This window comes from Cibotium barometz, chromosome 10, assembly GCF_041138505.1.
Source record: "Cibotium barometz isolate CiBa-2024 chromosome 10, ASM4113850v1, whole genome shotgun sequence".
NCBI lineage: Eukaryota > Viridiplantae > Streptophyta > Polypodiopsida > Cyatheales > Cibotiaceae > Cibotium > Cibotium barometz.
In genome coordinates, this window is record NC_141055.1 from 13,521,441 (window position 1) to 13,548,650 (window position 27,210).

The 27,210-nt window shown below is 40.3% G+C and overlaps 1 protein-coding gene across 1 annotated transcript in view; it reads right to left on the reverse strand.

The window, feature by feature from the left end:
- Positions 1-11,090: 11,090 nt before the first annotated feature.
- LOC147634572 (uncharacterized) overlaps positions 11,091-27,210 on the reverse strand; it is a 52,188-nt gene continuing 36,068 nt past the window's right edge. The window contains exons 6-8 of the mRNA XM_086803269.1: positions 11,644-11,698; positions 11,406-11,585; positions 11,091-11,264 (exon numbers count right to left, since the gene is read on the reverse strand). Of these exons, the coding sequence (XP_086659395.1) occupies positions 11,091-11,264; positions 11,406-11,585; positions 11,644-11,698 (409 nt within the window). The remainder of the gene's footprint in view (positions 11,265-11,405; positions 11,586-11,643; positions 11,699-27,210) is intronic.

The window sequence follows — 27,210 nt, forward strand, 5'->3', positions numbered from 1 at the left end:
GGGATATAGATGGGAGACGACAGACAGGAGGCCCGTTTGAAGCATGGTGGTTGCTCGCGGATACGGAGGAGTTGCAGTTCTTTTTAGAGAGGAGCTTCAACCACTCATCCATGTTGTGCGTCGTGATGAGAGCGCGAGGTACATGTGGGTCAGAGTGAGGGCAGATGAGGGTAGACCCCTATACATTGCTATATGTTACTTTCCACCTAGCACATCTCATTATGGAGCGCCCTTGGAAGGGGCAATCTCCATATATGATTCTAGATGAGGACATATGGGAGTTCTCCAGGGAGGGAGATGTTATCATACTTGGGGACTTTAATGCTCGAACGGCTCAGTACCAGACCTCCTTCTTTGACACTTCGGAGGAGATGCTGAGAGAGATAGATGTGGAGGAGATGTGTTTGACCCAGAGATCACAGGATGAGGTGGAGTGTACTGAGTATGGGAGATACCTCTTGGAGATGGGGACTGCACATGGGCTGGCCATTTTAAATGGCCTAGAGAGGTATCCACTTGCCAGTGGCTTTACTTGCTTTCCACACAGACATGGGGCCGGCACAGTGGATTATGTTTTAGCCTCGCCAACCTTCATCCCGAGTATCCAGGATTTAGCGATTGGCCCAAGGCCCATCGGAGTTACGGTGGATCATGCACTTCTCTCCTTTACGGTGGATTTCCACTACAGTAGCCGCCAAGTTGGGTAGTCCTCCTATCACCCGAGATATACCTTCTGGTAGAGAGACTGATGGAGTATACACCGCAGAGATCTACAACTTGTTGAGTGCAGAGGATCCACAAAGGCCATTAGCAGAGCTCACACAGATCTTGACAGAGGCTTTATATACAGCTGGCAGCGACGGCCTTCCCACACACGCAGCCCACAGCACGACCACGTCTTGGGAGCATGCCCCAGAATAGTTGGTATGATGATGATTGTAGGGAGCTTAGAGCCCGGCTACAGAGAGAGGTGGCCACCACAGGTGTTACTACATATAGACAGTCACGCATCATCTCCCGATCCCTCATTCGGCAGAAGAAGAGAGCATTCTTAGCTGGGCTGGAGAGAGACATCTATCAGTTGTTTTTGAGTCATGATTCTGGGGAGGCCTGGAGATTGCTTAGAGTGCACCCCCCGCCTCCGGCCATTACCTCTCCAGATACATGGGGCGAGTATGCAGCCTCCCTCTACACAGTACTAGAGCATCCACCACTACCGAACCCTCCAGAGCCTTGTCCATTAGGAACTCAATGGAGTCTTTTTGGGCCCTTTAATTTGCCATGAGGTTATGGAAACGTTTAACTTTTTGACAAATAGGAGCCCGCCATGTAAGCAAAAACCATGGGTTTGTAAGAGAGGTGTAAGAGTGGTCAAAGGGTGCACTTTTCTCCCCAAAAAGTGGGGGGGGGGATAATTTTACAATTTTCGGACCTCCATAACTTCTACATACAAGCTCCGATTTGAGCGGAGATTACAGATCCGTGATCTACGCATCAAGAGCTTTCCATAGATATGTTACATGATATGGTTTTATCCGCTAGATTTTAAATTCCATTTTCCCCCCAAAATTCAAATTCGAATAAAGTAGCTGTTTTGAAGCTTCAAATTAGAAAACGTTTCTTCTTAAGAGAAAAGGTTTGACTTCCTTAAACTGCCAAATAAAAGGGCCCAAGAAGACTCCATTGAGTTCCTAATGCACCCACTTCTACCTTCTTCACAGCAGAGATGGTGAGGAGGACCATCAACAGATTGCATACAGGGAGGGCACAGGATCATGAGGGCATTGTAGAGGAGCATTTCATACATGCTAGAGATATGATTGCAGACTTGCTAGCTCTCATGTTTTAATAGAGCCATGTGTGAGGGGTTTCCTGGGACTTGGAGTACTTCCATGATTGTGCCGATACTCAAGTCTAGAGATCCGAGCCTGCCGACTAACTACCACACCATTATGATTGGTCACTTGCTGGCCAAGCTATATGCCTCTACTCTTGAGCATGAGTTGAGCAGATGGGCAGAGAGACAAGGGGTCCGAGCTCAGGGACAGGACGGTTTCAGGAGGAGATTGTCTACTTTGATCATATCTTTACCCTCAGGGGGCTATCATTGAGGAGGGCAGAGCACATGGGAGGAGGATCTACTGTGGCTTTGTGGATTTCCGCAAGGCCTTTGACACAGTGCCCAGAGCTAGACTGATGCGCAGGCTGCAAGACTTGGGGGTTTCATGTGAGCTCATTTGGGGTATTATGGCACTTGGAGAGACGGAAAAACTCTCTCACTTGTAGCAAGAGTAGTATGATCCACACTTAGCTCAATCCAATGGGATTTGCATCCCTTTCGGAGCTAGGGATTCAACCCGTACCGGTGCACAAAAGCTTATCCATTTGATGGAGAGAATGCTAAGAATACTACTACTAATGACATAGACTCAACACACACTCAAGCTCAATCTTGCTATTGCTCACTCAACTCCACATTCCACTCATCCATACATCCAAACAAGAAGAAAGCTTAGCTATTGCTTACACAAGATCAAAGCATTCTTCATTCTCAAATACTCATTTCCCTAGCATGCACACAACCCTTGAAGCTATCAGTAAGAAACATGCATACTAGAGAATTGACATGAGAAGAGAGACAAATATCAACTCATTGCATTGAATTAACAAAAGAATAGAACTTACAACAATGTAGATGGGGAGAGAGAAGAGCTTGCACCTCTATGGAAGAAGAGGGAGATCTAGTCTCAAGAGAGCTCAAACATGAGTTTTCCCAATGTGTCCATAAGCTCTCAAATGAGCCACTTTTTATACAAAAACTCTAAAACTCCCAAAAGTTCCCATGTGGGATTATTCTCAAACCCACTCCCACACTCATCCACAACTTGGAACTCTTTTCAAGAGCCCTAAGTGTCTTTTTTGTTGCATCCTTGTATTGATCTTCATTCGTCATGCAACACTCCCCCCTTCCTATTTTGCGCACGTCCTCGAGCGCGGTAGTAGCAAGAGCTGCAACAAAAAAACAATGGATACAAGTAAAGTCTTTTATTGAAAAAAAGAAAAGAAAAGAAAAACCAACAATGATAATTTCACATGTGAGCATACAAGTGCAAGGCTGATTAAAGTTTTAATGAGTACTAAAATAGGTGAGTAAAGACTAGTCAAAGTGAGACTTAAGTAGTAGATAGTGCTATGCAAAGGCAAGTGTGCTTTGTACACCGCCGGTTATGACCGCAGTCTCAATGTCCTACAAGTATGTAAGTTATTCCTAAGTGGCAAACCTACTCCTAAATATGAGCAAAGGTGATTGGAACTCTTTTTTTTTTCTTCTTCTTTTTTTTTTTCCTTTGATGTGTGTGTAGAAGGTGATAAAGATTAAGGTTCCATCCCAAAGAGACCCAAGCAATGGCCAAGAGACCTCCGCCAAGAGAATCTAAAGACCGCTAAGTATCTCAAGGGCGACAGACCCTTTTTCTTTCTTTTATGACCTAAGGAGTACCCCATGAAGATGAGGGCATCGGTCTCGAGGGCCCATAGTGTACCCCAGAGTCCTACCAACATCCATCAAGGCGATAGATTCCTCAAAGGTCTTTTTCTGAAGCTTTTAGACATCAGTGTTCACCCCATGGAAACCAAGGCATCGGCCCCAAGGTGCTAAGACAACCCCAGGTCCTACCAAGCATTTCTCATGGCTGTAGACACGTCATGTCTCAATTTACTTTGGATATATATATTTTTTAGGGTATATTTTCGTAAATTTTTATTACTCCTAGCACCTAGCTCATATCTAAGAGGTAGCCACCACTAGGGATAACTAATATACCTTGAAAGCATAAGAACTTGGCATATTCCATTGGTATATATCCTACACTGTCTTTAGATAGAAATATCTTTTCCTAAGTCTTCTAAGACTCTAGAATTCACTCACCTTATTTTAACAACTAATCAAAAACTTCAAGCAGCCACCAACATTGTGTGAACATGCAAACCATATATTCGAAAGATAAGAGCACATAAAGAAATAAAGATTAAGATTTGAATACACCTGTTGTAGTGCCCTGTTGATGTTGTTCGTTTGCATTGATGCATTGCTGATTTTGTGCAGATTGCTCCTCCTTGATCTTTGTAGGCGTAGCATGTCTCCCCCCTTCCTAATTTGTGTGCATGATAGGTGGACTATTGGGGCGTGTTTGATGCTCTTGTTTTAGCGAAGATCTCTGCAAAAAATTTTATTAACAAACAAGAAAAGAAAAGAAAAAAAATAAAATTTGCCATTGGTGCCAAACACCGAATATAGCCGAGGGGAAAAACCCAGTGGGAGAAAAGTGCCCTGGCTTGTCGATCTTATTGTGGAGTCACTGAACTTACCTTTGCCCTGATAGTGGCGATCATATCAAAAAGAACATAATCCTCTAAGGCATAAGGAACCACACTATGTAAACATTGATCTACCAAAGAGCTTTAATTGTAGTGTTAATGCCTTATCTGATAGTGGCGATCATATAAAAAAGAACATAATCCTCTAAGGCATAAGGAACCACACTATGTAAACATTGATCTACCAAAGAGCTTCAATTGTAGTGTTAATGCCTTATCTTTGGTTTTAGGTATGTCCTTCTTGGGTGGGAATTTCAGCAATTGTCGAGGAATTTGAGCAAGATAAGAGGATTTAGGCAATGAAATGCTAGAATCTATGCTCAAATGAGACTCCTTTGAAGTTGGATGTGTCTTAGGTACACCAGTTGATGATGGAATTGGGTAATAAGGAAAAATCGGGATAGCCGGTGTTTCAATACATGTTTTAGGAAGATCAACACAAGTAGATTTGTAGGTGCTATCACAGCCACCTTTCCTTTCTTGACGAGTTTGTGTTGATTTCTTTTGCACCCACTGATATGGAAAATCAAGGGTGGCTTTTGGAATCTTTCTGAAACACTCTTTTACCCCTGCCAAAGCATGGCATTTTGGAAGCCAAATTGCTGTTGCACCCTCATAATAGCCTTGTGCTTTGAGCACATGTTTTGGGACCCATCGAGTAACAATCCGAGGTTTAGGCTTGGAAATGATGTGCTTTTTAGGAGGCTTAGCAACTGGACTAGACGGTACAAGTTTGTACGCATCTTTGGGTAGCCAAACTGATAATTCCTTCTTGCCTGGCCTTCTTTGAGCAGCAACTAGAGTAGTTGGAACATGCCAGCCATGACCCTCACTTGAGTACTCATCAATTATCCACATCATTTGTTTTGGAGCTTCAAGAGCAGATTTTGATTGTGCTTTGTGTAAGGTAGAAACACCACTCTTTTTACATGATAAAGCTCGTGGATTAGCAGAGACTTTCTCTACATGCAGTGCTGTTGTGGATGCATTCCTATAGTACAAATCATCTAGAAGGTCACGTGGTTGTACCATTCGTATAGGTATAATGTCATATCCATCTGAGTCACAGAATTGAATTGGCTTCGGTAAAGCACATGTCGATAATGTTGCAAGGACATGACTCCATTCTAGTGGATCAATTAAATGCTCAGGGAAGGGTTGTGGAGTGTATGCCTCGTCTGATACACTTCGATTCCCCTTAAGTCTCTCAGTGTTGAAATCCCTACATGAGGCTCCACACATCCATAGATCTTCTCGCCCATCTGACAATGTAACTCTTGAGCCCTCAGATGAAACAGAATCAAACTCATCTATTGGAGACCTTGTTACATCACGATATGAGTGATTCCTTAGGTTGACCCTTGTGATGACAGAATCATGTCGGAGGTACAAATAATTGTATCCCCAATCTTGAATCATTTTAAATTGTCGCATGAATGCTCTACCCAATATCACTTCATAGTTTGGATGTTTTCCAAAATCCACTACTGCAAAGGTGTGCTCATATTCAATCCCACATGTGGTGACCAATATGTTCTCAAGCAACCCAAGGGGATGTTCTAAGCTTCCATCTGCTAGCTGCAAGTGCATCCTAGTACTCCTAATAGCTGGTTTGTCCCATTTTTCCCAAATGGACCTTGTCACAATGCACTATCAAGTATTGTAGTTGAAGATACTTTTCGCACTTCTAATGGGAGGGTAGCATTTCCCTGATCGTCCTCACAAAATTTTCCTACTTTGTTGATAGGAACTGGCATTACATGCTTTGTTTCAGGGTTTATAGTACACTCATGGTGACCCTTTTGTAGCAATACCTGCTCTGACAAACATGTGGCAATATCATTCCACAACTCAGGTCGAATTTTTATCAAATCAAGCAAAGGTAAGGTACAAGCTACTGGTGCTGACAAAATAGCTTGCACCATACTCATATCTTTCTCCTTCGTCAACCTTTTATGCATGGAGGGTATCCTCAAGGTTTGAGAACAGTTCTCATATTCTCCCAGATATGATGGTAAGGTTTTCATTGTAAGCTTACTTCTAGGAGAAACAATTGTTTGAACTTCCTCTTGGATGCTTGGGCGTCCAAAGTTGTTTTCCGTGCCTCTGGTAAAATCCACCTCAGAGAATGGAGGCGAACTAATAGAAGACATGTTCTCATTAACTTTCTCATGAACTGCGGCCCATATCTCATTTGCCATGTCCTCATTAGCATCAATAACTTCATCATTGCATGGGAAGACAAGGCTAGGTGGTGGCAGATTACCTCCTTTCAATTGCATGTCAATTGGTGCAGACCTTTCGCTATGAGCTTGTGAAATGAGTTCACTTTTCATTTCCCGACTTGATGACACTTTTGGTATGGTTTCTAATGTTGGCTTAAGAGAGGTTGGGCCCCGAGGAATAGGTGGTGGTGGTCCCTCAAGTATTGACTGAGCTTCCCTAATGAGTTGCTGATGTACAGCTAGATTGATCTTCTCCTCACGAGGGTTTGGGTATTCTTGAAGCTTCTTGGGTAGCTCAGATAAAGCTGCAATGCGACTTCTATGAGCATCAATGATGGCCTCTAGAGTCTCATTCACTTTATCCACAAAAACAGAACCCCCAGAACTATCCTCAGTCGTACTAGCCTCATCTCGTTTAACACTAGGCCCAGGTTGAGGTTGATGTTCCTCATGCACTTCTTGGGATGTAAAAGTTTTATCCCCCATGTTTTGTTTAGAGGTTTCTTGAGAACTAGTGGATGCACTTTTAGTTTGCTTGTTTCGGTTCTTCTTCCTCCTAGTGGTCTTTTTTCTATTGGACTATAGGGTCTTGTCCACTAGATTTGTCTTTGCATCCCTAGTTCGAGGTGTCTCATCAGTTTACATTTCTGCATTTCGTGGCTGTGATCTAGTCATGACTCTAAGTGGCACGACATCCTCATTCTCAGATGAAGGTGGCGATGGAACTGCCCCTACAAGGTTGAGTGAAACCTTTGGTTGAGAGGAGCCTTCCTCATGTGGTTTCAGCAGACAAACTTTTGGGAAGTGTTCTACACAACACCCTAGACAATATCTTTCAATTGGTGGAAACTGTTGTACTGTTGTATTTGACCGAGATGCTTGCCTTGAGCGATGTGGACAATCACGAGCCCAATGGGGTTCTCCGCACTCATAACAGGGGCCCATTGGTTTGGCCTCTACTTTCCTTGGCTGCCATTGACCTGAGGGGCCTGGAGTCCTAGGTTGGTAGCCGCCTAGCAACATTAAAGAGTTTTGTTCCCCTGGTTGAGTGTCCAGTGCTGGGCTTGGGTATGCGGGACTTTCAAAGATATTTTCTTTGGATGAATATGATACATATTTTTCCTCCACATAGCCTGGGTTTACCAATTCTCTACACATATTTGAATTGTCGTAGTCAACAACCCTCACAGGAGCAGTCCCTGGAGCAGGAGGTTGAGCACCAAGAACAGGTCGTGCTTGCTCTTGTGCCATCGGTGGCTTACGTTCAAAATTAGTATACTGTTGATACATTTGTGGAGCCACTCCACCCCTTGGCTGCTCACGTTCCTGTCTCATTCTCGCAATGCGAGTACATTCCTGTGTGGTGTGGGTAAAGTTCCAAGCACAGGCTTGGCACCACTTCTTTGTGGGTTGGTTTGTGACTAGAGGAGAAAAGGTATTACAATCCTCTGTTTTATGGTTACCGCCACATGCTCCACAAAGATGAGGACCTATAGGAAGTACACTCCTCATTCTCTGCTGCTGTTGTTGTGGCTGCATGGGTGGACGATAGGTCTGTCCCAATCTCCTTAGTACTAGGTTAGCTATCTGGTCTGGATTTACTAGCACGCTAGACCCTGAACTTTGGTCGTCACCCCACTGATCTCGAGGTTTCACCTCTGGGCCAGAACCATCTTGGAACTTGAAGTTATCGGTGAAATCCATAGCATCATGGCAACACTCATTGAAATTTGTATGTTTCTTCGCATAGAGATGTGTATGCAGTGTTGAATTTTTGAGTCCTTTTAAGAAGAGAGAAATTAATCGACTTTGGGCGGGCTTCTCATCTTCAGGGCAACGATTAATGCATTGCTTCATTCTATTTACACAGTCTCTAACACTCTCATTCTCGCCTTGCTTGAAAGAGTAGATGTGTGCTACCGTGTCATGTTGAATTCCCATCAAGGAAAAAGCAGCAATGAATCTCTCTTCCAAAACTCGTAAAGAAGATTTGTCTGAAGCCTCTAATGCCTGAAACCAAGCCAGGGCTTTTCCCTCAAGAGTGAGTCCAAATCCTTCAATTTGAGTATGCTTATCAGCCACTTGCTCAGCTCGAACTGCTTGCCTAAATGCTGCTACATGGTCGTAAGGATCTCCCGACCCTTCATACTTCTTTACCAGTTTCTGAAGAGTTGATGGCCTTACTTGTCTTGAATACTCATCATAGGGCCTACGGCCTCTTACTCTCAGCAGTGGGAATTGTTCCTCTCTTTGGAAAGATGGTCCACATGTTTCCAAAATTGGTGTGGGTACCCTATTACCAGCCTCACCAAACCCCTCCAAAGATCTTGTCACCCGCATTTTAGGAGGTGCATTAATGGGAGGCCGAGTTGGCTCCCCTACCCTCCGATTGTTATAGTGAGAAAGATGTTGGTGTGGTGTGACCTGTGGTCGCACATTTGGTGTAGGACGATATCTTGGTGCTAGAGTTGGGCTACTAGCAGTGGTCCACTTAGATGTTGAAGGTCCCTCTCTAGTGAACTCTCGTAGGGGAGGAGCAACAGTTTCTCCAAGAAAGGCTGTCTCTCCTGGTTTGGCTGTATTTGTTGAGAACACTTCCATGAATAATGGTTGTCCTTTCCACGTGAGTTCCCGAATCTCTTTCCAATCTAAGGTTCGGTATTCATTGGCCCATTTATCAATTATTCTGTTCATGTGTCCTGCAAGCTTCTCAACTACCACCACATGAGCTAGAGGAAGATCCAGCTGTGGCAATCTAGTTGTGGCATAATATCCCTCTAATGAGTCCTTATAGACCTCTTGAAGTGGGTCATCCTGCAAGACCTTTGTCACAGGAATTTGTGGTACAAACTCCCATTGGCTTTCAGCCCCCTGATCCATTTTACACTTGCCTTTCCTATCCCTTTTCAAATTTAGATCTACAAGAAGTAAATCATCTATGGATGGCTTTGAGGACTGGGCATTGGATGGTCCAGGCATGTCCGGCTCGATGAGCCAATCATCTCTAGACTCCCTTGCTCTGGAAAGTTCTGATAAGTCTAAGAACTCGGTTCTAGAGAGCTCCCCTAATTTGTCTACCTTTTCTGGATGGTAGGTGACTTTGTAGCGAACACCATCTCCACCCATGTACATGTTACCCTGGTCATTGACTAGAGGTGCTCTATCAAGTTCTGAGAAAATGTCTGCGATCTTAACAAGATACCGTTGTTGTGGATCCCTAAAGATCTCCGCTCCTTGAGCATTTGTGTAGACATATTGGAGTCTCACATTGAGTGTTAACCCCATGGTGTCGGCTTCAAATGGATTAAAAGATCTTGAGGGTGTCCTATTTGGGGCTACGGGATGACTATTTGTCGGCCCTAGATTGTCCATGGACAATGAACTAGTTGTTCTAGAGGAAAGGGTATTGGATTGGGATTCAGAAAGGGTTTCAGCAATATCCGCCAAATTTCCTACCAATTGGGTCCCACTTTCTTGCGTAGGTACTCTAGAAGGTGCCCTAGGCCCTATGGCAGAATCTACAAGACGTCCCGACTGCAAGTGCATAAGGTCAATTTTTTTTGGTTTTTTTATGTGTTTTTGTTTTGTTTTGTTTTTGTTTTTTTGTTTTTAAATAAAAAATATATATATATATATATATTTTTTATTTAACCTACCTAAACACTAAATGTAACTAAAAGGAGTATGTGTGTGGCATAACTATCTATCCTTTTTTTTCTTTTTTATTATATATTTTTCTAAATGATTTTTTTTAATGATTTTATGTTTTTATATTTTTTTTTGTTATTTTAAATCTACACAAAAATTATGAATCACACTAAAAAAAATACTAATTATGCACAAAGTTACAAAAATTAAAAAATGCAAGAAAATACTAAATTATGCAAAAAATTTAAATGAAGAATTACAAAATATGCACAAAGGTAGACTCCTAAAAACACTTTAAAATTTATTTTTATAACTTTTCTTTTGTTTTCTTTTGTTTTTTTTCCTTTTGTTGGTTTTTTTTAAAATTGTTTGTTTGTTTGTTTTTTTAAACTAATAAATTTCGTGCCAAATATAAAAATATAAATTTACTAATTATGTAATAATTACAAAAATTCTAAAATAAAAAATAAAAAAATGCAAACTACTTTAATTATGCAAAAATTTAAACAAGGAACAATGGATTCAAAAAATAAAAATTGTTTTTTTTAAATTTTAATTATTTTTTCTCTTTTTTTTAAAAATTTTTTTATTATTCTTTTTTTTCTTTTTTTTCTTTAATTTCTCTTTTTTTAATTATTTTTTAAATTTTTTTTATTTTATTGTTTTTTATTATTTTTTTATTTTTTTAAAAAATGCAAAAAATAGAAATTAAAAAATAATAATTCTAAAATAAAAAATTAAAAAAATTTTAAAAAAAAATGAAAAATTACTAACCTTATCTTCGTTATCTCCTCCGCGATTTCTGCAGGTCGGCTCCTCTTTCGGCGCCTTCGTTTGCTGCTAGTCCTTCGCTCGCCTCACCACCGCTTCCTTCACAGCGTTAGCTGTAGCCGGCTTCGACTCCTTGCGCGGCCACTTCACATCGGCCAGTCTCCACTCTGCCTTCCATAGCCGCCTTTTCTGCACCTTCTCCTTCCTTCTCCTAAGCTGCAGGTGCTTGCGCCACCTCGCCTCCTACACGGCCTTGGCCTTTTTCGCCTGCGTTGGCCACAGCAGCGGCCACTTCACCAACACCACCGGTCGCCTCCACGCAGCCAGTACCACCTTTGCTCTTTCTTCTGCATTCGCTGACGCCTGCTACGCCCCGTCGTCCACCTTAGCTTCTCTACTCTCCCTCAGCGGGTGAGGCAGAGATGGCCGCCTTCGCCAGCCCTTCACAACCGCAGCCCCACTCCTTGGCTCCAAGCACTCCGCCAGCCTCTTCTCCTTCACTTTTTCCACGTTGACCTTCTCACCGCCAGCAGCAGCTGAGGCCTCTTCACCACCTTCGCCTGTCTGGTGCGCCACCGATTTCTCTTTTTTCGGCCACTTCACCCAGGCTCCCTCCACTAACCAGCCTTTGCTGCCCGGCCTTCGCCTTCAGCAACGTTTGGAGCTCTAGAACGCCGCTGGCGAACCACAAGTGAAGCAAAACACTCCTGAAAGGTTGCTTGCACCTACCTGAGCACACCTACGCTTGTTGCGCTATGATTTTGTTATTTTTTTTAAAATACACTAGTATGCTGCTCTGGTAGGCTGAGTTGAGCGCTTCTGCACTGCTTGTAGTGATGAAGCCCTCACGCTTATTTAACACACAAAACCATCTCAACGAGTAGTTTCTTTTAAAAAAAAAAAACTATCGCTCGCATGCTACTAAGCCACCATACCCCTCCCAATGGCTAGACTCTATTTTATATACTTCCACGTGGCCCTTCAGCAAGTCTTTTATTATTTTTTACTAATTACATGTTAGCGAAAAGCATGAAAGCATGAAATGACAAAAAAACAATGAAGGTAAGCATAATGAACGGTACTTGAAAAGCATAAAAGCAATAAAACATAAAAAACAATGCGGGAGAAACCTCAACCGCTCAATGGGTTTTTTCTTATCCTAACCTTATCCACTCACACCGGGATCGCACACCCGAACTTAACCTAATCACTCAATGGTTTTGCAACCAAAAGAGGAAATAGTGGTGGTTTCCACACACTCTCAACCGGATTTGAGTCTTCTCCCCGGCAGCGGCGCCAATGGAGAGACGGAAAAACTCTCTCACTTGTAGCAAGAGTAGTATGATCCACACTTAGCTCAATCCAATGGGATTTGCATCCCTTTCGGAGCTAGGGATTTAACCCGTACCGGTGCACAAAAGCTTATCCATTTGATGGAGAGAATGCTAAGAAAACTACTACTAATGACATAGACTCAACACACACTCAAGCTCAATCTTGCTATTGCTCACTCAACTCCACATTCCACTCATCCATACATCCAAACAAGAAGAAAGCTTAGCTATTGCTTAAACAAGATCAAAGCATTCTTCATTCTCAAATACTCATTTCCCTAGCATGCACACAACCCTTGAAGCTATCAATAAGAAACATGCATACTAGAGAATTGACATGAGAAGAGAGACAAATATCAACTCATTGCATTGAATTAACAAAAGAATAGAACTTACAACAATGTAGATGGGGAGAGAGAAGAGCTTGCACCTCTATGGAAGAAGAGGGAGAGCTAGTCTCAAGAGAGCTCAAACATGAGTTTTCCCAATGTGTCCATAAGCTCTCAAATGAGCCACTTTTTATACAAAAACTCTAAAACTCCCAAAAGTTCCCATGTGGGATTATTGTCAAACCCACTCCCACACTCATCCACAACTTGGAACTCTTTTCAAGAGCCCTAAGTGTCTTTTTTGTTGCATCCTTGTATTGATCTTCATTCGTCATGCAACAGCACTTTATGAGACAGTAGTTGGGCAGGTGTAGACTTCAGAGGGTCTCTCCCAGCCAATACACTCCACTATAGGGGTGAAACAGGGCTGCCTGCTCTCTTCGACTCTATTTGGACTATACATTGATGAGATCTCTGATTATATTGGGACACGAGGGGACAGAGGAGCCCAGTTGGCTGGCACTTGGATACCTCTGCTCTTATATGCTGATGATATTGTGCTTATAGTAGACTCACCAGAGGGTATGCAGAGGCACTTGGATACTTTACATGCTTATGCACAGGACAGTGGGCTCTCAGTTAACCTTGGTAAGACCAAGGTTATGGTGTTTAACACTACAGCTTAGTGGGTCTGGAGATCAGCGCCTATTTTCACATATGGGCAGGAGACAGTGGAGTATGTTGACTCATACACATATTTTGGAGTGGTGTTCACTGGGACCACATTTTCCATGAGGGGGGCAGATAGCAGAGGCCAGATTGACTAGAGGATATGCAACACTAGGAGGTCTAGAGAGGATGTGCTCACAGGTATTGTTTCAGGAGCCACGCACTAAGCTGTGTTAGTCGAGGCTCATGCATACCAATGTCCTTCATTCATAGCACATAGGAGCTTCCCCGACACCGGTATGCACGACTTGCTTTATAGTCCTCTCATCAGCTAGCCATGGAGGGAGACACTTCATGTCGGTATGCACAGATAGCATCCTGGTTTGAGCTCCACGGGTTCAGCTTAGACAGACTTCCACCCTTCCACTCTAGAGGCACCCTCTCTCACCTTGACACATTCTGAGATTAGTAGAGTCATCAGACACATGACCTCATTCAGTTGGACACTAGGAGGACATGGATAGAGCCCTCACAGGAGTTAGGGAGATAAAGATGGCTTTCTATAGAGACCATCTTCTCCGCACCACTGAGGATGGCTTTATACTTAGACCGAGCTACATGGATACCCATCTGTCTCATGGATTGAGGTGCGCCATTAGGCAGATCTGCACCTCTTCACATCAGTTAGAGATAGAGACAGGCAGATTTAGAGGCATACCTCCAGGGGACAGGATATGTCATATTTGTTGGATAGAGCCAGAGACGGAGGAGCACTACATCTATCTCGCTGCACAGCATATTATGAGATTCGAGGGCATTACCATTGCATTTTTAGAGAGGGATTTGGACCACTGGCTAGAGTCATGGACTATTGTGATCAGTGATGCTTGGGTTTTTATCTCCTGGAGATCCGCAGGCTCAGAGCGTCCATTATGAGGAGCAGAGATAGATTACTGACTTCTTTAGAGGGACTACTCGGGAGGACACACAGCCGATAGCCCAGCAGTGGTGGGCACCCCGTGGGACTCTAGTTGAGAGAGCTATCCAGTTGGGCAGATCCAAACGCCCGAGGGTTCACGGATCCTTACATCAGAGACGGTGCCTACACCGGAGGATTCAGAGCATCATTGCGAGGCATTGGGCTCGTCCGACCAAGCATCTCACTATGGCAGATATCCAGGCCATTCGACAGAGACCCATGCTAGAGCTCCTAGGATGATTACCACTCCAGCCATATACTGTTGTACTCACTGTCACTTTTGTACTCCCCCATATTCATGTATTCATGTATCCATGTACTCATGTACCCCATTTTGACTAGTAGCATTAGATTCCACTCTCCCTAGTTGCTGCTTCTTCCGGATGCTCCCTTACTGATGTATTGTAGGGCTAGATACTTACCTTGAGTTCTTTCTTTTCTTTTCCAGATAGTGTATCAGATGTCACATGGTTATAACTTTGGTCTCATAGGTCACTTTGGCCTTTTGAATATGTTAATATAACATTTCATTTCATCTCTCTCTCTCTCTCTCTCTCTCTCTCTCTCTCTCTCTCTCTCTCTCTCCCAACACGTGGCTTCTCCCCTCCCCCATCACACCCCCTCTCTCTCTTTCCCCTACCCGAACACTTGGCCCTCTTCCAAATGCCAAGTGTCCCCTCCCCCCTCCCAAAAACTTATGTATAATAAATAGTATAGATATAGATAGATATAGTACACACACACACACACACACACACACAGATACACACATAGATATCTAGTCTAGTCTAGTATCTTGTCTTAGAAGCCACCTTTTGTTGCTTTCTCTTTTCTCTTTTTCAAAACCCAAGAAGCAAGTGTGAAGAACCAAGGCTGTATTAAAAGATGTGAGATTCAAATTCAAAATAGCACCCTTTTTAAAATCCTTCTTTCTGGTTGTCCCCTTTTCTCCACTTCTCCTCTCCTTTCTCCTTTTCTCAAACTCTCCCTCTCCTTTGGCCACGTGGATCCTTGGACACTTGTGCTTTGTAAGATTCCTCCCTCCGACTTTTAAGGTGTGCAGGTGTAAGAACCTCCCCTTCTGATCTTATAATTATTCCCCTCTCTGAAATAAAAGAAAGATCCTGTTTTGGCCTAGAGAGAGAAAATATTCTAGAGAGAGGTTATTCAATTTTTAGATATTTTTGGATGGAAAAATATCTCTTATTAAAATAAATTCCCCTGAAACAAAAGCTCAAAAAGAAATTCAGAAGGTGCATTAGAAATAAATTATAATCTGTTCATAAGGCCTTAGTCTAAGGGTCCAGATTTTTTGAAAATTTTAGATTAAGGTTCTGAGGGGTCAATTAGATTAATCCAAATGTAGGGAGGAGATAAATTGAAGAAATAAAGAAAATCCCCCTGAAATGAGTAAATACTCACATAAGATGAAGAGTTGACTAAGGACAAGGTTATTAGTTAAAAAAGAAAAGATATTTAGAGGAAATGATGCATTTTTTACACCTCAGTGTGGGGGAATTTCCCTCATGAAGGAGGCGCCTATTTCACATGTGTGGTTGAGTTTTAAACTCACAAATAATGAGATATTTTCATCTCTCCTCTCTCCTGCTTCAACTAGGTCCAAAAAGTAAGCTAAATTGACCTAAAAATGGTTAAAAATTGACCAAACTGATTTGAAAAATTCTAGAATCAGTTTGCTTGGTTAGAGGCTCACTTTTTCCTATACATGAAGCCTCCCCCTTTGTAAATGGTTAATAGTGTTTTATGCACTGTTACTCTACTCCTCTCCTAGAGCCAAAAACAGTGAATTTATTGATAATTCATTAGTTTTTGACCATTTCCTCTTCAAAAGAATTGGTGGCCACTCTTGTTGCAAATAAGAGTAGATCCCTCAAACCATCAAGCCAAAGGAAAGCTCACAAAAATTCATGTAAGCTAGAAATCCTACTTTTTCTTTATTCCATTTGATGGTTTTCTAATTTTTGTTTCTTTTAAAATGAAAAATGATGTTATGCCTTGTTGGAAAGGCTTTCCCCCTCTCTTCATTCTTGAATTCAGCCTTTCTTTATCCTAGATATATAATCAAATTGTTAGAATTAAACTTTTCATATTGTTTCTCTTTTAAAAGTGGAATTTGATTAGTTTAGAATGCTTTAATCCATTTGGGATAATTTTTAAGTAACTTGAGGATAAAAAAAATTAAAAAATGGTCAGCCATACAAAGGAGGTTATGGCAAAATTTTCTTAAATTTTGTTAAATAAGTTTTATCTTTTATTATTCAAAAAGAGTAATCCCCACCGTTTGTGTATTCTAAAAGTGTTATTTTCATTCTAGGCATAGAAAAATGCATAGTAGAAATATTTTTATTATAAAAGTGTTATTTCCTTAGATTAAAATTCTATGCATAGAAAGATGCATATTGGATAATTTCTTCTTATTATAAAAGTGTGATTTTCATTAGATTAAAATTCTATGCATAATAGAAAGATGCATATTGGATTTTTTTTAATTTTAAAAGTGTGATTTTCATTAGATTTAAATTCTATGCATAGAAAGATGCATATTTGGAAATATTTTTATTATAAAAGTGTTACTTTCATCAAAATTGATTTTTATGCATAAATAGATGCATAAAAGAATTTTTTTAATTATAAAAGCGTTACTTTCATCAAATTTTGATTTTAAGCATAGAAAGATGCATTTTTTACTACGTTAGAGAAAAGTTATCCTGGAGGAATCACCCGTGCTTTCCAGGCAAGGAAAGTTTTTTCGAGTTCGGTTTTAGAAGAACTGATGGATAAGTCTCTTGTCTGGATATCCGTGGTGGTGGGCGAGGCCTCAAGTGTGGGACCCTACCCCGTGTAAGAAGTGCTACTTCTGCTGCTAGCACCCCCGAATTCATTGCGCAGTGGGGTCAGGGATCTTACAGCTGGTATCAAAGCAAATTGGCTAATGAGGATCAACCGAGAAGCCAAACATGTCAAAAATTTATAAAGAAGCAGTAAAGGGTGGTTGTAATTGTGTGATAAAATTCATACAAATTGATATTCAAACTGAAATTCATAAATTGGTAATTGGATCTTCAGATGGAAGTACCGCAATTGTATGGAATCCCTGACTTGCTTGAGGCCTAGACATGATGGAATTTACCTTATAGTTCTAAGGACCGTGACTACCCGTATATACCGAGGGTATAACTGCAGTTCTTTATTGGCAATATATACGAGTAAATCTAAGACTTGAAATTATAAGCATTAATACTATCTAGATGATGAATTTGAATGTGGTTGATATGATTTTAAATTCTGATTGAGAACTGATGAGTTGATTTGGATTCTGATTGAAAAATGAAGATTCTTGAATTTTGGTTGAAATGTAATAAACTAAGCAAAACCTCAATGAGGATGAATGGGACGAGTCCCTGTGATGATGTTCGTAGCTGGAATGACGTTAATGACTTCAACAAATCACTATGAGATTAGCGGATTGTACTGGCAGATATTGCTGTTGTTAACACTTGACCCAGTGTATCAAGTTAAGGGGTGTCAAATTAAAAATCTATAAAATTGAAAATTCCCATAGAGGATAGTCCAGATAAAAATTTCGGTTTAATGGACCATTATTGTGATAAGGATTTGAATGTTATGATCTGAGTGAATTGTTATTTGATGATGAGTTTTATATAAGGGATCTTACATGCTTTATCTTGTATAGATATGTACTAATTATTATTTTTGGGACATTTACAAATCTATATGATCGTTTTCAGTGGGAAATCGTAATGGTCAAGCTTGGATAATGCCAAAATTGTGGAATCCTATTTATTTTCTTGTGATGTAGTACTATAATTATTACAATAATACAACATTATTGATAACTTTAGGTCATGTGTCATATATAGAAATGTAGTCTTTGTGAGGAAGCCGCATCCAACTAACAAACAAATTCTTCCAACTCTTTAAATTCATGTCAATAAGATTCGTATGCTACTCTTCTCTATATTTATATCAATAAGATTGGTGTTAAAAACAAATCACCTTTTCTTCTTCAAGGTATGTAAATATATTTTCTCTCGAGAACGCTTAAAAGATGCTCTTGTTTATGCTAGAGTATGTGCATTAGATAAGCTTACACGGCATGCCCGTACAATATATCTATAAATACTAGCGCCTAAAGGTCATAATGTAGCTGGAAACAAGGCTTATACCCATGGGTGGTCCAAAATAGTGATGTTAAGGGAGGGAAGAGTGATTGGTGGTGTGGGATAGTGTGAAAGGATCTATTTATTAAAAGACACGCTTTTGTGATTTGTTCACAAGTCGTAAGTGTGGTATCAATGTATATCCTCCAGGTTAGTGCATGAGCACCTGTGTGCTAATATCTAGGTGGCAAATCAATCTAAGCGTTGTCTGCTCTGGGCTTTTATACTGGTTTTAGTTATTTACCAAAACACAGCCGAGGGAAGGTGACTACGAGCAACCAAAACACAGCCGAGGGAAGGTGACTACGAGCAACCAATTGTTGAGGCTTGCCTGGTTGGCAAAGCCTCCCTGCTGAACCACCTCCTCCAACAGAGAGCTGCTTACACCACACGTCCACTTCAACAAGTAATCTAGTCGCATAGCCTCTCTTGAAGTTTGTGTATAACCAATGCGGCAACTGCTTCATCTCTTGCTTTGAGAGGAAAAGCAACGAAACCATCCTTGTATTTGACCTATTATAGGTGAAGGAACCTTTGACATGTCGTCTGGTTCGTAAAGAGAGCATAAGTAGGCAGCTTTTGCTGAGGCCGCCTGCTCACAAGCAACGCTCGGCCATCAACCGATTGTTGAGGCTTGCCTCGTTGGCAAAGCCTCCCTCATCAATCACCTCCTCCAATACATCTCTTACACCACGTCCTCTTCGACAAGTAATCTATCAGCTTCCAGTCTACCTTCTCGGATGTAGGCATGCAAGCGCAGCGCAATATAGGATAGGTTTCCCTCTGCTCACACGCTTGGGTTGCTGAAATGAAATGTGTAACAATCATCATGGCCACCGAAGCATAAGTAGGCATCTTTTGCTAAGGCCGCCTGCGCTCACAAGTAACGCCCGCCGGCCATTTACCTCCACCTATTTTTCGGCACCATTGCCCAATCCTGTTTCAAGGAAGACCGAAAAGCCGTTAGCAAAATTTAGATTTACACTAAAAATATATCGAATTGGCCTAATGTTTAGGTATTAACAAGGGCGGTCGTCGCCGTTATTGAGGGCCCTTGCTATGGTTTTCCGCCCCTCTCTCAACTAATAACGTGCCACCCCCTCTCAACTCAAAACACAATAAGCCCCCCCTCCCCCCTCAACTCAAACGCAACACCTCTCTCTCTCTCTCTCTCTCTCTCTCTCTTCCTCCCCTATCCTTTTCTCTTTTCTAGTGTGGTCACCCTCAATAAGAGTGGCCGTTGCCCTTATTAACGGCCAACCTCACTAAGGGCGATGGTCTCCCTTATTAACGGCCCTTAGTGTGGTTGTCCTCCCCCTCTCTCAACTAAAATGCACCGCCCCCTCAACTCAAATGTGACAAGCCCCTCCCCTCGCCCTCTCTCTCTCTCTCTCTCTCTCTCTCTCTCTCTCTCTCTCTCTCTCGGACTGCCCCCTCCATCCCCCTCCCTCCCTATCACGGAATCACGGGACCTTGTTGTAATTCTTGAAGAATTAATTAAAAATCTCACCAATTACATCATGATTGAAACAAAGACTTGAATTGAAATTGATAATTAAATAATTTAACATAACTCAAGGAAAAAGAATTAGAATAACATCACCATAAAAAGTAAAGGATAGAGAATACTACACAGTAAACCAGATTGGGTGCAATCTCCCTCCCCAAGTGTGTAGCTCCACTTCCACGACTTGAGTATTTAGAGAATTTTATTCATAAAAATAGCCCAAGGAGCTAAGAATAGATGAGCGTATAAATTGGGTTTGCTTTTCCCACTTTTGGAGTATTACTTTACATATTTTAATCATACAAAAATCCCTAAGATTTGTACATATAAAAACCTTTGCCCAAATAAAATTGCTAGTGGGCCTTGTTACATAAAATGACTTTGTGCACATTTGCACATATATATATTAATCTTATGCTCACTTTTGCACATTCCATTAAGATGAATCTTGCACAAATTAAATTAAACATATTTTTGTATGATTATTAATTCATCAAAAACATAATAAAATATATACCTGTAACATTCCTCTCGTTGGAGGAAGTGTCCTCAGTTGCGTAAGAAAAATGCCAAGAGAACAAGATTGTTGATGTCATAATCTGCAAGGTAAACTCAGAGGTCCGAACATGGCACATAGGCACAAATGCATAACGTAGAGGTTCTTCTGAACATGGAATACAAACAAGAAAACTCGTGCGATACCAAAAGTGGTGATCGTCACACTGATTATCAAATAAAAAATAACATGTATAAAAAGTTTAAAACAAAAGAAAAATAATCATCATATTCACACCACCTCTTAATCCACCAGCCATATGACACCTCAATTGGTACCCTCGTATAGTACGACACCTCAATCGGTACCCTCGCACTTCTCGTTGCTATACTCAGACACTATCAATGTAAGTTAAACAATTAATTTAACATATGAATTAATCCCAACATTGACTTGAGATATAGACAACCCATAAATAATCAAATAACAACCACACACATGTTTGCCAAGCATAAGTAGCCCAGGAATCACCCCTCCATACGAACCAACTGAAACAAACAGTGGAGGCAGCTATACACACATGTTTGCCAGGCGTAAGTCCCCTGGGATTCACCCCTCCATATGAACCAACTGAAACAAACAGTAGAGGCTCACAAGCATATCATATACGGGCGTCCTCGATATACAATTGCATAAATGCATGAGAGGATGGCTTCATGATTAGTGTGGGAGACTAGATCTACACATAATGCATATGTAGTAAACCAATCAAATGAATGTATGTAAGACGAGTCTAAGTGTCCCATACCACATAGGCACATTGTACATACACACATAGGATGGTAGAAAGATAGAAGACATAAATGTGTCTGGAGTAAGTATATGAAACCAATTTGATGTCCCATACCACCATATTAATTCCATACATCACTTCCTTTAGAATAGAAGTTTGAGGCAGAGTGGCCAATTCCCTTTAAAACTTAAATTCCAACACAAATTTTCTCTATTTATAAAATTTTACTTAAGTTACTGAACTTGAACTAATCTTAATGTTGAATTTATGGTTTATTAATTAGGTTCTTAGGTTGGAAAAATATTATAGAAATAGTTATGAAAAAGTTGTATAAAATGAAATGAATATATATACATATACATACCTCCATCGTTGTGGTGTGATTGAAATAATCTGTCAAAAATAATATTACCACTTGAAAGAGATGTGAATCGTTATTACTTCTATGGATAGGATATATATAAAGTTATTAAACAGAATCTCATGAGAAGCTTAACATCATAAGAATGAAAGTTCAATTGGTTATGGATATAAGGATAGGAAGATACTAACCTTGAGTTGCAAAGGTTATTTGAGGGGATGTGAGATTATAAATGAAGAATGGATAAAATTGATAAAACATGAATGACTACTAATGATTCTAACCATCTTGATTAAGTGAAAAAGTCTAGATGATGAATGGATAAAATTGATAAAACATGAATGACTAGTAATGATTCTAACCATCTTGATTAAGTGAAAAAGTCTAGATGATGAAAGATTAATTTACTTTTGAAGTTGAAAAATAATAAACATGAAGCTGGAGCGTAAGAGAGTTGTACCTTATATATATATATCCGATTGCAAAATGACTACAATGAGAAAAATGAGAAACAATACGAACGGATTGTAATATAATTAGCGTATAAGGAGCTAAGAATAGATGAGCGTACAAATTGGGCTTGCTTTTCACACTTTTAGAGTATTGCTTTACATATTTTTAATCATACCAAAATCCCTAAGGTTTGTACATGTAAAAACCTTTGCCCAAATAAAATTGCTAGTGGGCCTTGTTACATAAAATGACTGTGCACATTTGCACATAAATAGAGAAGGGTACCTTATATATATATATATCCGATTGCAATGATTCTCTATGATGAGAAAATGAGAATCAATGCGAACGTATTGTAATATAATTATTCTTTCAAACGTAATTAGGGTTATATTAAATTATGACTTTATAAGAAATAGAACTTAGAGTAGTATGAATTGAAATTCTATGCATAATTATTTAAGCATGATCATTATTCTAAGAATAGGTGTAAGCAACTTACTGGTGTTTGAGTCACCATCTGAAAAATAAAACTTCAGCAACTTACTGGTGTTTGAGTCACCTTCTGAAAAATAAAACTTACATAGAAATATTGGAAACATTATTTACTAAGTTATAGAGGATACATTGTTTAAAGGACACAAATTTTGTAAGCATATGTGATTGTTTAAATTTTTTTATGGAAAGTGGAGAATCAATTTACTACATTCATAAAGGTAATGAAATACCATTTCCAAGATATAAAGTTTTGATATAACAAGAGAAATGAATATAAAAAGTTTGAATAAAAGTTACATCCTTCTAATGATGCGGGTATGGTCAGCTATTAGTATCTTCTTAGGGGGTAATCTAGTCCTAAGGTAACATAATCGATTTATAAATTCTTCATCCGTTATCGATGAATCATCTTCTATAGTATATCCACGTACGATGTCCATCCGCTCCAGAAGGTGGCAAAATGTATGTTTGGAGCAAAAACCGTGGTGTTTCCAATAGGTATGAAAACAAAGCATCCCTCGTGAGTCATGTGTCCAGAGCTTTAACCATTTATCTTGTTGCCTGTTGATTGTTGAATATCTGTAGTAGTTGTTGAAAAATAGCATGGTTTTGTTCACATAATCATGCTAAACTGGTACATTGTGTCATGAGTCGCATGAGTTCCGATTGTGTAAGTGGATCATGGAGTGATGACCAAGTCATAATGTTATAATCATTAAATATTTTTATTTGACATGAGGATGCTATGCTATACAATTGATTTTGGTTTTAGTGAGGGAATCTTGAGGTTAAGCATTGTTATAATTTTAAATACAACAAAAACTAATAGCAATATAAAGAAATGAAAAGAAGTAACACATTTACTAACATTTATAATTTAAAACCAAAAAATAAATTTAAATACATCTTTAATCTAGGGCCAAGGATGCCATGACTTATGCTCAAATAGTCTAAAGAAATAGTTGGGTACGTGGATACGGATTTCAGAAATTATGTTGAAGTCTAAATACAAAATATACAGCTTGGGTAAAGCGTTAGGGAATGTATTATGGGTAACAGTCGTAATGTTGAAGTCTATGACTTTTGTTGTGGAGTCCCAATCAATTCCTCGTTGCCATAGTATTATAGAAGTCCATCCTTCTGAGAAGGGCCATGGGGGAGGTTCATGGTCGATGAGTTTCTCGACTAGAAGGTAAATATGTGGTCCAGTAGTCTCTTTGAGTGCCCATAAAAGTGATCGAGGGTTGCCTAGCCATTTTTTCGATGTTGATTTCAACCTGAGGTTGTTGGACTTTACAAAACAAGGAAACTCGTAAGCAAATTTTAGGCAAGGGTCTTTTAAATATCACATAACATTTAATAAAAAAGAAGACTTAAATGAAAAGCATGTTTTTTTATCGTCCCCTATTTATATGTTATGCTTTGTTGTTTAATAGTGAGAAGGCATTGAAAAATTTAAATAAGATCACCTGTCTCCCACTTTTGAATTGCCTTCACTTGGCGAAGCCATGGCCTACCCAATATCAATGGGTAAGCCCTAGCATCAGGCTTTGTAGGAATGACCTGGAAAGTTGTAGGCACCGAAATACCACATACATCCACTCCCAAATTCCTGACAATTCCTAAGGTTTTCACCCTAGTATTATCAGTAAGTTTGATGCGATAGGGAGAGTTGGTAGAAGACAACTTTAAATCAGCATCTTTCATTGTTTTTTCACTCATGACATTGATTGATGCACCTCCATCAATGTATGCATTAGAAATTGTCTGCCCCTCAATGATGACATCAATCACAGGCACATCATCTCCTACATCAATATCCACTTTTTGAACCATAGGAGTCCCATTATCCCTCTTCTTCTTTTTCCTAGATTCCCTTGTGCTAGCCAGCTTACCCCATTCCTTTCTGAGCTTGGGAGAGAGTGCCAAAAGCTGCCCAAATGTGATTTGTGCCGTTTTCTCCCTAAGATCTGTCAAGAGGTCATAACTAAGAGATCCTTGTCCAAGAGGAAAATCAGATTGTCCAATTTTTCTCCTAGATGACTTCTTCTTCTTCTTATTTTTCTCCTCTTCTTCAGATTTATCTTCTTGTTCTTCTTCTTCCTGGCTTCTAGTTTTACGACCCCTTTTTGCCATTAATGGCATCAATGTTTCCTCTTCTTCTTCTGAGCATGTTTCCTCTAAAAGTGCTAAACTTTTATCCTCACTTTTCCTCAACTTTGGACACTCAGTACGATAGTGCCCCTTCTCTTGACATTCATAGCATGTGACACTACTTCTATCCCTAGGTTTATCCTCAGCTCGTGGAACCCTAGGTGGCCTTGCATTGACTAAGTGTAACTTCAAATCAGCAAATTCTGCCATAAGTTGTGCAATGTTATGATCCAAGGATGGAGCTTGTACCTGAGATGTTGAGGCTATCTCTACTCGTGGTGGGGTTGGCACACTTGGAGAAGATTGGAATGTGGACTCAATATGAAGAGTGGCCTCCTTCTTCAAAGCAATACGAAGGGCCTCTTTAAAACTAGTGGGATCTTTGCTAAGAACTTTTCCATGCAAGCGGGGATCCAGAGCCCTGATAAACTTGCTCATCTTAAGGTGCTCCATTGCTAAAGAACTCTTTGAATCTTCCATAGAAGGTGAAGAAGAAGAAGCAACAACATGTAAAGCAGCTTGTTGATATTTGATGAATAAGGCTTCATACCTCACTGAAAAGGCAGAAACTGACTCTCTATCCTTTTGGAAAATTTGATCCAATTGCAATAGTAAAGCATTTGGCGACTCCACTGTCCCAAATCTCTCCTTCATTGCTTTGGTCAACCTTTCCCAATCATTCTTGGACTCCTCTGGCAAAGCCTCATGCCAAGTTAAGGCCATACCCTCCAAGAAATCTGGAAGTATTTCTGCCCTCTCCTTCATAGACCAACCCGTCAAGCGGCATGCTCGGTTAAACTCTCGGAGATAACTCCCCGGGTCTTCTCCTTCTGATCCACGGAACACCGGAATGTTGAACATCTTGCACCAAAAGATGAGTAGTGACAAGGGAAATTTACTTGTTTCAAAATGACTTTCCTTTAATCCTGCGGGACCTTGAGGTTGAAATAGAATAAATCTAAGTAGAACCTGCCCGCCGTCTCCACCAAAAGATGTGACACAAAGTTGGGGTTTGGACTTCGGTCACTTCTCAGAATCAAAACACACTTGTATGAAACCTCACAGCCTCCTCACCTCCCTTTCTCTCCCTAGATTAAGATAAAGATATACACATCAAAGGTGAGATCATAATTCATGGAAGGAAAGATGAAAGGCTCCGGAGAAGCAAGAATTTCTGCCAGTCTTGCAGCTCCAAACAAAAGGGCGATTCTTTGTTGGAAGAAAATCTTCCGACTCAGGATTATGTGAACGGAAACATACGGGGAATATTGGTAAGGTTCATCCGTTCGAATTGGGCGATTTGGACAGAACATATTAAAGAAAATGAATATGGCAATCACTTACAAGAGGATAAGACACATGGGGTTTGCCTTTTGATAAGGGATTAGGAGGAATTAATCATGATTAAGAAGAAAGAATAGCCAAAAAGCTATAAAAATAGAGATACACAGAGAATTTCAGTTTTAAATCCATAAAGGCTGTGTAAGAGAGGATTATATAGATGCGTAGAGCTTGAAGAGAGCTTCGCGCCTATATAAAAACTTTCAAAAACGGGCAACCGAGCGAAAAGTTATGAGCATTTTACTGCAAGACTATAAAACTGCCAAAATTCTATAAAAATAGAGATACACAGAGAATTGCAGTTTTAAATCCATATAGGCTGTGCAAGAGATGATTAGATAGATGCGTAGAGCTTGAAGAGAGCTTCGCGCCCATATAAAAACTTTCAAAAACGAACAACCGAGCGAAAATTTATGAGCATTTTACTACGAGACTATAAAACTGCCAAAATTCGCCTAAAGATTAGCAACTTTGGGAGAAATTCTAATCATCAATGAAGTAAGGGATTAAGAAATTAGTTACATGAGTGGAAAGAGCATAGAAAGAGCTTCCTAGCCATATGATCAATTTTAGAAAACAATACCCGAGTGATGAGTAATTACCGGTTGAAATTTGGGTATTGGACCACAAAAACTGCACTTCTCTCTCTTTGCATGAAACCTCAATTTTCACATAGCCTCTTGCCTCTCATCTCCTTCATGATTCAAGCTAGAGGGTAAGGGTTAACATTGCTCAGCGGACAATCATGAAGATTTACCTATGGTCCCCAAAGTCTTTCCACATGCTCATTACCACTAAAACCATTGGTACCTCCAAAGGAGGGCGGCAATAAGGCAAGGGCTACCTTGAGAAGTCACAGGCCCGCCAAGATAATAACTCCTTATCCCCCTTATCATGAATCATCAAAGAGGTCCAAAATTGGGTTAAGCATGGGGAGCTAATGCTAAATGAGACATTCACATGTAAAGAGAGTGTTTGAATAAGGGTTTGAAAGATAAGAGAATGGCAATGACAAAAAATGCTCAATTGAGGAGGCTCATTCCTTGATTTGAAAGGGAGAGGAGGGCTCCTTT